At 48.2% G+C, this 10,762-nt stretch overlaps 1 protein-coding gene across 3 annotated transcripts in view; it reads left to right on the top strand.

Moving 5' to 3' along the window:
* The first annotated feature begins 9,668 nt into the window (after positions 1–9,668).
* USP18 (ubiquitin specific peptidase 18) overlaps positions 9,669–10,762 on the top strand; it is a 29,951-nt gene continuing 28,857 nt past the window's right edge. Inside the window, exon 1 of one of the 3 annotated variants that reach the window (XM_073649471.1) lies at positions 9,669–9,839. In XM_073649471.1, coding sequence (XP_073505572.1) covers positions 9,758–9,839 — 82 coding nt within the window. In that variant the 5' untranslated portion in view covers positions 9,669–9,757. The remainder of the gene's footprint in view (positions 9,840–10,762) is intronic. The other 2 variants (XM_073649470.1, XM_073649468.1) reach the window with 2 other exon arrangements.

Here is a 10,762-nt window from a genome sequence, read left to right as displayed (position 1 = left end):
GACCCCCCATCCTGGTATATATGTACCCCCATCCTGGTATATATGTTTCCCATCCTGGTATATATGTTTCCCATCCTGGTATATATGTCCCCCATCCTGGTATATATGTCTCCCATCCTGGTATATATGTCTCCCATCCCGGTACATATATCCCCCATCCCGGTACATATGTCCCCCATCCTGCTATATATGTCCCCCAACCTGGTATATATATCTCCCTATCCTGGTATATATGTCCCCCCATCCTGGTATATATGTTCCCCCTACTGGTATATATGTCCCTCATCCTGGTATATATGTTCCCCATCCCGGTATATATGTCTCCCATCCTGGTATATATGTCTCCCAACCCGGTACATATATCTCCCATCCCTGTACATATGTCCCCAATCCTGGTATATCTGTCCCCCCATCCTGGTATATATGTTCCCCATCCTGGTATATATGTTCCCCATCCTGGTATATATGTCTCCCATCCTGGTATATATGCCCCCCATCATGGTATATATTTCTCCTATCCTGGTATATGTCCCCCCATCCTGGTATATATGTCCCTCATCCTGGTATATATATCCCCCAACCTGGTATATATGACCCCCATCCTGGTATATATGTCCCCCCATCCTGGTATATATGTTTCCCATCCTGGTATATATGTCCCCCATCCTGGTATATATGTTCCCCATCCTGGTATATATATCCCCCATCCTGGTATATATGTCCCTCATCCTGGTATATATGACCACCATCCTGGTATATATGAACCCATCCTGGTATATATACTGTATCCCCTATCCTGGTATATATGACCCCCATCTTGGTATATATGACCACCATCCTGGTATATATATTCCCCATCCTGCTATATATGTCCCTCATCCTGGTATATATGTCCACCATCCTGGTATATATGTCTCCCCCATCCTGGGTTATTTGTCCCCCATCCTGGTATATATGTGTCTCATCCTGGTATTTATGTTCGCCATCCTGCTATATATATCCCCCATCCTGGTATATATGTCCCTCATCCTGGTATATATGTCCCCCATCCTGTTATATCTGTCCCTATCCTGATATATATGTCCCCCGTCCTGGTATATATGTCCCCATCCTGGTATAATGTACCCCATCCTGGTTTATATGTCCTCCATCCTGGTATATGTGTCCCTCATCCTGGTATATATGTCTCCCATCCTGGTATATATGTCCCCCATCCTGGTATACATGTTCCCCAACCTGGCATACATGTCCCCCATCCTGGGCCTATCCTGGTATAATGTCCCCCATCCTGGTATATATGTCCTCCATCCTGGTATATATGTCCCCCATCCTGGTATATATGTCCCCATCCTGGTATATATGTCCCCCATCCTGGTATATATGTCCCCCGTCCTGGTATATATGTCCCCCATCCTGGTAAATAAGTCCCCATCCTGGTAAATATGTCCCCATCCTGGTATATATGTCCCCCGTCCTGGTATATATGTCCCCATCCTGGTATAATTTACCTAATCCTGGTTTATATGTCCCCCATTCTAGTATTCATGTCCCCTATTCTGGTATATTGTCCCCCATCCTGGTATATATGTCTCCCATCCTGGTATATATGTGCCACATCCTGGTATATATGTCCCCCATCCTGGTATATATGTCCCCCATCCTGGTATATATGTCCCCCGTCCTGGTATATATATCCCCCATCCTGGTATATATGTCCCCCGTCCTGGTATATATGTCCCCCTTCCTGGTATATATGTCCCCTGTCCTGGTATATATGTCCCCATCCTGGTATAATGTACCTAATCCTGGTTTATATGTCCCCATCCTAGTATTTATGTCCCCCATCCTGGTATATATGTCCCCTATCCTGGTATATTGTCCCCCATCCTGGTATATATGTCTCCCATCCTGGTATATATGTGCCACATCCTGGTATATATGTCCCCCATCCTGGTATATATGTCCCCCGTCCTGGTATATATGTCCCCCATCCTGGTAAATAAGTCCCCATCCTGGTAAATATGTCCCCATCCTGGTATATATGTCCCCCGTCCTGGTATATATGTCCCCCTTCCTGGTATATATGTCCCCTGTCCTGGTATATATGTCCCCATCCTGGTATAATGTACCTAATCCTGGTTTATATGTCCCCATCCTAGTATTTATGTCCCCCATCCTGGTATATATGTCCCCTATCCTGGTATATTGTCCCCCATCCTGGTATATATGTCTCCCATCCTGGTATATATGTGCCACATCCTGGTATATATGTCCCCCATCCTGGTATACATGTTCACCATCCTGGTATATATGTCCCCCATCCTGGTATATATGTCCCCCATCCTGGTATACATGTTCCCCATCCAGGTATACATGTCCCCATCCTGGGCCTATCCTTGTATAATGTCCCCCAACTTGGTATATATGTCTCCCATCCTGGTATATATGTCCCCCATCCTGGTATACATGTCCCCCATCCTGGTATACATGTCCCCCATCCTGGTATACATGTCCCACATCCTGGTATGTATGTCCCCCATCCTGGTATACATGTCCCCCATCCTGGTATACATGTCCCCCATCCTGGTTTACATGTCCCCGATCCTGGTATATATGTTCCCCATCCTGGTATACATGTTCCCCATCCTGGTATACATATCCCCAATCCTGGGCCTATCCTGGTATAATGTCCCCCATCCTGGTATATATGTGTCCCGCCCTGGTATATATGTCTCCCATCCTGGTATATCTGTCCTCCATCCTGGTATATATGTCCCCCATCCTGGGCCTATTCAGCTCAGTTCTATTTTTGCGCAGGGACCCACTGGCTCCCTGCGCTGCAATACACAGATTTGGCCAATTGGAGGCCGGCAGCTGATATCGGTGTGCCTGCTATGGTGACGCATAATGTCACTGCCGTGAGAGACCGGTGCCGACTTTTCTGCCCTCTGCTCCTCAGCACTTGGCCCCCCGCTCTGTAACGTTACGGGGTCTCCACTTTGTGCGGTTCCTTCCACTTCTCAATGATATCACTCACATGTTTTGTGTCTGGTGACAGATGCTCGGAATAAATAAATAAATGATCATCAGGAAACGAGTCACCGATATGAAGAAAAGAAACCAGCGATCTGCAGCGTCTCCATCGCTCCCCTCCCATCCCGGCCGGGGGAATAGTCTGCAGCACAGACGTCTGGCGTCCATGTAATGTACCATTACCCTGCAAATAACATCTAAAAGACGACTTTCCTCCACTTCTGTAAACTGCAAAAATCACCATGATCCCTCCAGTCCATCCACGTATACCGCTCCCAGTGATTCCCGTCCGTCCACGTATACCGCTCCCAGTGATTCCCGTCCGTCCACGTATACCGCTCCCAGTGATTCCTGTCCGTCCACGTATACCGCTCCCAGTGATTCCTGTCCATCCACGTATATCGCTCCCAGTGATTCCTGTCCATCCACGTATATCGCTCCCAGTGATTCCCGTCCGTCCACGTATACCGCTCCCAGTGATTCCTGTCCGTCCACGTATACCGCTCCCAGTGATTCCTGTCCGTCCACGTATACCGCTCCCAGTGATTCCCGTCCATCCACGTATACCGCTCCCAGTGATTCCCGTCCATCCACATATACTGCTCCCAGTGATTCCCGTCCATCCACGTATACCGTTCCCAGTGATTCCCGTCCATCCACGTATATCGCTCCCAGTGATTCCCGCCCATCCACGTATACCGCTCCCAGTGATTCCCGTCCGCCCACCTATACCGTTCCCAGTAATTCCTGTCCATCCATGTATACCGCTCCCAGTGATTCCTGTCCGTCCACGTATACCACTCCCAGTGATTCCTGTCCGTCCACGTATACCGCTCCCAGTTATTCCCGTCCGTCCACGTATACCGCTCCCAGTGATTCCTGTCCATCCACGTATACCGTTCCCAGTGATTCCTGTCCATCCACGTATACCGCTCCCAGTGATTCCCGTCTGTCCACGTATACCGCTCCCAGTGATTCCCGTCCGTCCACGTATACCGCTCCCAGTGATTCCCGTCTGTCCACGTATACCGCTCCCAGTGATTTCCGTCCGTCCACGTATACCGCTCCCAGTGATTCCTGTCCATCCACGTATACCGCTCCCAGTGATTCCTGTCCATCCAAGTATACTGCTCCCAGTGATTCCTGTCCATCCACGTATACCGCTCCCAGTGATTCCTGTCCATCTACGTATACCGCTCCCAGTGACTCCCGTCCATCCACGTATACCGCTCCCAGTGATTCCAGTCCGTCCACGTATACCGCTCCCAGTGATTCCTGTCCATCCACGTATACCGCTCCCAGTGATTCCTGTCCATCCACGTATATCGCTCCCAGTGATTCCTGTCCATCCACGTATATCGCTCCCAGTGATTCCCGTCCGTCCACGTATACCGCTCCCAGTGATTCCTGTCTGTCCACGTATACCGCTCCCAGTGATTCCTGTCCGTCCACGTATTATTATTATTATTTATTATTATAGCGCCATTTATTCCATAGCGCTTTACATGTGAAAAAGGGGTATAATACAAGAACAATTACAATAATCTTGAACACAGTGTGACAGCGACTGGTCCAGGAGGAGCGAGGACCCTGCCCGTGAGGGCTCACAATCTACAAGGGATGGGTGAGGATACAGTAGGTGAGGGTAAGGCTGGTCGTGCAGCGGTATGGTGGAGCGAGGACCCTGCCCGCGAGGGCTTACAGTCTACAAGGGATGGGTGAGGATACAGTAGGTGAGGGTAGAGCTGGTTGTGCAGCGGTATGGTGGAGCGAGGACCCTGCCCGCGAGGGATCACAGTCTACGAGGGATGGGTGAGGATACAGTAGGTGAGGGTAGAGCTGGTCGTACAGCGGTATGGTGGAGCGAGGACCCTGCCCGCGAGGGCTCACAGTCTATAAGGGATGGGTGAGGATACAGTAGGTGAGGGTAGAGCTGGTTGTGCAGCGGTATGGTGGAGCGAGGACCCTGCCCGCGAGGGATCACAGTCTACGAGGGATGGGTGAGGATACAGTAGGTGAGGGTAGAGCTGGTCGTGCAGCAGTATGGTGGAGCGAGGACCCTGCCCGCGAGGGATCACAGTCTACAGGGGATGGATGAGGATACAGTAGGTGAGGGTAGAGCTGGTCGTGCAGTGGTATAGTGGAGCGAGGGTTACTGCAGGTTGTAGGCTTGTCGGAAGAGGTCGGTCTTCAGGTTCCTTTTGAAGGTTTCCACGGTAGGCGAGAGTCTGATATGTTGGGGTAGAGAGTTCCAGAGTAGGGGGGAAGCATGAGAGAAATCTTGCATGCGATTGTGGGAAGAGGAGATGAGAGGGGAGTAGAGAAGGAGATCTTGTGAAGATCGGAGGTTGCGTGCGGGTATGTACCGGGAGACTAGGTCAGAGATATATGGAGCAGACAGGTTGTGGATGGCTTTGTATGTCATGGTTAGGGTTTTGAACTGGAGTCTCTGAGCAATGGGGAGCCAGTGAAGAGACTGACAGAGAGGAGAGGCCTGGGAATAGCGGGGGGACAGGTGGATTAGTCGGGCAGCAGCGTTTAGGATAGATTGGAGGGGTGCGAGAGTGTTAGAGGGGAGGCCACAGAGCAGGAGGTTGCAGTAGTCGAGGCGGGAGATGATGAGGGCATGCACTAGTGTTTTTGCAGATTCGTGGTTGAGCAATGCACGGATCCGGGAGATGTTTTCGAGTTGGAGGAAGTGGAAAGGGCTTGGATATGTGGTGTGAAGGAGAGATCAGAGTCCAGGGTTACCCCGAGGCAGCGAGCTTGTGGGACTGGGGAGAGTGGGCAGCCATTGACTATGATAGATAGGTCAGTTGGGGGGGTTGAGTGAGATGGCGGAAAGATGATGAATTCTGTTTTGTCCATGTTAAGTTTTAGAAATCTGTCAGCGAAGAAGGATGAGATAGCGGACAGACATTGTGGAATTCTGGTTAGTAAGGAGGAGATATCGGGTCCAGAGAGGTAGATCTGTGTGTCATCAGCATACAGGTGATACTGAAAGCCGTGAGACTCTATGAGCTGTCCCAGGCTGAAGGTGTAGATGTAGAAGAGCAGGGGTCCTAGAACTGAACCTTGGGGGACACCGACAGATAGGGGGCGAGGTGAGGAGGTGGTGTGTGAGTGGGAGACACTGAATGTCCGGTCTGTTAGGTATGAGGAGATCCAGGATAGGACCAAGTCTGTGATGCCGATAGATGAGAGAGTCTGGAGTAAGAGGGAATGGTCCACTGTGTCGAAGGCCGATGACAGGTCCAGGAGGAGGAGGACAGAGTAGTGTCGCTTGCATTTGGCAGTTAGTAGGCCGTTGGTGACTTTAGTCAGGGCAGTTTCAGTAGAATGGTGCGGTCAGAAGCCAGATTGTAGGCGGTCAAAGAGGGAGCAGGAGGAGAGGTGGGAGGACAGTTCAAGATAGACGTGTTGTTCCAGTAGTTTTGAGGCATAGGGGAGAAGTGATATGGGGCGATAGCTAGACAGCGAGGATGGGTCAAGGGAGGGCTTTTTGAGGATGGGTGTGATCGAGGCATGTTTGAAGCATGAGGAGAAGACACCAGTTGTTAGTGACAGGTTGAAGAGGTGGGCTAGGGATGGGATGAAGATAGTGGTAAGGTTTGGGATGAGGTGGGATGGGATTGGGTCAAGTTTACAGGTGGTGAGATGTGATTTGGAGAGTAAGGAGAAAAGTTGATCTTCAGAAATGGTGGAGAAGCTGGTTTTGGAGGAAGATGGTTGAGTAGCTATGAGGAGGGGCTGTGGGGACTTTAGGCAAAAGCTTTGTCTGATGGTGTCAATCTTCTTCTTGAAGAATGAAGCAAAGTCTTCGGCTGAAATAAGAGGAGAGTGAGGAGGCACTGGGGGACGGAGGAGAGAATTGAAGGTGTTGAATAGTTGTTTGGGGTTGTGAGACAGGGAGGATATGAGAGATGTGAAGTATGTTTGTTTTGCTGCAGTGAGTGTGGAGTTGAAGGTAGTGAGGGACTGTTTGAATGCGATGAAGTGCTCTTGGGAGTGGGACCTTTTCCTTCTACGCTCAGCAACCCTCGAGGCCCGTCGCAGTTTCCCACGTATACCGCTCCCAGTGATTCCTGTCCGTCCACGTATACCGCTCCCAGTGATTCCCGTCTGTCCACGTATACCACTCCCAGTGATTCCTGTCCGTCCATGTATATCGCTCGCAGTGATTCCTGTCCGTCCATGTATACTGCTCCCAGTGATTCCTGTCCGTCCACGTATACCGCTCCCAGTGATTCCCTCCTGTCCACGTATACTGCTCCCAGTGATTCCCGTCCATCTACCCATACCGCTCCCAGTGATTCCCGTCCGTCCATGTATACTGCTCCCAGTGATTCCCGTCCATCTACCCATACCGCTCCCAGTGATTCCCGTCCGTCCATGTATACTGCTCCCAGTGATTCCTGTCCGTCCACGTATACCGCTCCCAGTGATTCCTGTCCATCCGTGTATACTGCTCTCAGTGATTCCTGTCCATCTACCCATACCGCTCCCAGTGATTCCTGTCCGTCAGTGTATACCGCTCCCAGTGATTCCTGTCCGTCCGTGTATACTGCTCCCAGAGATTCCTGTCCGTCCGTGTATACCGCTCCTAGTGATTCCTGTCTGTCCGTGTATACCGCTCCCAGTGATTCCTGTCATTCCGTGTATACCGCTCCCAGTGATTCCTGTCCGTCCGTGTATACCGCTCCCAGTGATTCCTGTCAGTCCATGTATACCGCTCCCAGTGATTCCTGTCCGTCCGTGTATACCGCTCCCAGTGATTCCTGTCAGTCCATGTATACCGCTCCCAGTGATTCCTGTCAGTCCATGTATACCGCTCCCATGCAACATTTTACTGTTTTATGTTTCATTGGTGAATCTGGTGCAATTTATCCCTCATCGCAACCAGCAAGCTACATGAAACTGCGCAATACCCCGAAGATTGCTTTATGGTCGTCTCATTAAGGGGTTAAATCAGGGGCGGACAGATCATTGGTGCAACCTGTGCAGCCACAGAGGGGCCCGAAAAGTCAGGGGGCCACAACCAGCTCCAAAACTGCAGGCGGCTTCTGGAAGACACATGGCGGGCGGCATTGTAATATAGAATCATAGAATGGTAGAGTTGGAGGGGGCCTCCTGGGTCATCTGGTCCAACCCCCTGCTCAAAGCAGGATTCACTAAACCATCTCGGACAGATGTCTGTCCAGCCTCTGTGTGAAGACGTCCATTGAAGGGGAACTCACCACCTCTCGTGGCCGCCTGTTCCACTCATTAATCACCTCACTGTCATACAGTGTCTTCTAATATCCAATCTGTGTCTCCTCCCGTTCAGTTTCATCCCATTGCTTCTAGTCTTTCCTTGTGCAAATGAGAATAAGGCTGATCCTTCTACAATGTGACAGCCCTTGACATATTTGTAGACAGCTATTAAGTCTCCTCTCAGTCTTCTCTTTTGCAGCTAAACATTCCCAGATCCTGTACCCGTTCCTCATAGGACATGGTTTGCAGACCAGTCACCATTCTGGTCACTCTTCTCTGAACTTGCTCCAGTTTGTCTATGTCTTTTTTTAAAATGTGGTGCCCAAAACTGTACACAGTATTCCAGATGAGGTCTGACCAAAGAGGAGTAAAGACCGATAATGACTCCACGTGATCTAGACTGTATGCTTCTGTTACTACATCCCAGAATTGTATTTGCCTTTTTTGCTGCTGCATCACACTGTTGACTCATGTTCAGTCTATGATCTATTAGTATACCTAAGTCTTTTTCACATGTACTGTTGCTTAGCTCTATTCCTCCCATTCTGTATATGCTTTTTTCATTTTTATTGCCCAGATGTAGGACTTTGTATTTCTCCCTGTTATAAACCATTCTGTTGGTTGCTGCCCACTGCTCCAGTTTATTTAGGTCTTTTTGAAGCCTCTCTCTCTCTTCTCTAGTATTAGCTATCCCTCCTAGCTTTGTGTCATCAGCAAATTTAATCAGTTTACCCTCAATTCCTTCATCTAAATCATTGATAAAGATGTTGAACAATACAGGTCCCAGGACGGAGCCCTGTGGTACCCCACTTGAGACATTCATCCAACTGGATGTGAAGCCATTTACGACCACTCTGAGTCCGATCACTAAGCCAGTTATGAATCCACCTAACAGTTGCCTTGTCCATTCCATACTTGGTCATTTTTTCAATAAGGATGGTGTGAGATACTTTGTCAAATGCTTTGCTGAAGTCAAGATATACTATATCTACAGCATTTCCCTGATCCACCCAGTCAGTGATTCTGTCATAGAAGGAAATTAAGTTAGTCTGACATGACTTGTTAGATGCTGACTCTGGTTAATCACTTCATTCTTATCCAGGTACTTCCCACATTGTTCTGGTATAAAGCTCTCCTGATGAGTGTGTTACTTCCAAATACATGTTTTCCAGTCTTCATAAGGTGCACCCCATCTCTAGCAAGTAGTCCATCATATAGGTAATTCATTCCGTGATCCAGAAATCCAAATCCTTGTTGACTGTGAAGGGTCCATATATTGTCCTTGCACATTGGGGGGGGCCTCTTCTGTCTGTGTGTGTGCAGCGCAGGAGGGGTTAATAGCGCTGTGCTCTGCAGGGTCCTCGCTCTCAGCTGCAGTTTTCTAGTTTCATTTTCCTGACTGAGGAGAGAGAAATGAAACTTAAGAGGGAAAGCGAGTCCTGGATGTGAGCGAGCGAGCGTGAGAGTGTGCATGAGAGCGAGCGTGTCTGCGGCCACACCGGTATATAAGGTAGGTGCACGCAGCGCCGTCCTGTGCACGGACCCCCTGCTCTGTAAGTACAGCCGCCGTCTGTGTGTGTGTGTGTATATATATATATATATATATATATATATATATATATATGTGTGTGTGTATATATCTCCGTGGGATGATACTTCTTACACATCAAGCTTCTCTCACAGACATATATAGAGAGAGAGAGAGAGTTATACACGCACACATATACACATAGATGCATAAAACACTTGTATATATAGTTAACGACGCACAATCCCATCACTCACACAGGATGGCTGGCGTTATGTATATACTTTGGGGTGTATTATATGCTGGTGTCCTATATATTTTATATTATATAGAGTTTTAGTTTTTTTATACATAAATATATAGAAGTTTGTAAAGACCTGTGTGTGATAACAGAGACAATCGCTTCTGCTCCTTTGGTCTTTTGACTCTTTAGTGTCTCAAGTAATGAAATATCCCATAGAATTATTGTGTATTTCAGTGTGTAGCTGACAATGATATAAAGCCGGAAATCCACTGTAATTAGTAAATGTCTCAGAAACTAGAGAACGAGAGACGATCCGGCAAAATCCAAGTCACATTATTAATCAGCGACATAAACCTAATATAAAGGAAATACTGGTGGCACCAAAATCACTGTAATACCAGCGATAGAGAGAGAATAGATTATAGACAGATTATAGATGATAGATAGATTATAGATAGATAGATAATAGATAGATGATAGATGATAGATAGATGATAGATAGATGATAGATAATAGATAGATGATAGATAGATAATAGATAGATAATAGATAGATAGATAATAGATAGATGATAGATAATAGATAGATAGATAATAGATAGATAATAGATAGATAATAGATAGTTATTTTTGGCTATATAGGAGGATGGCTCCTTGCCCCGCATACTCGGCACCCTCCTAGCTGCTCTGGTGCTGCCCCTATTC

This window comes from Phyllobates terribilis, unplaced genomic scaffold, assembly GCF_046119375.1.
Source record: "Phyllobates terribilis strain yellow unplaced genomic scaffold, ASM4611937v1 Scaffold_10__3_contigs__length_209671492, whole genome shotgun sequence".
Lineage (NCBI taxonomy): Eukaryota > Metazoa > Chordata > Amphibia > Anura > Dendrobatidae > Phyllobates > Phyllobates terribilis.
Note: the sequence above shows the minus strand (reverse complement) of the source record. Positions and strands in the feature narration are given on the sequence as shown.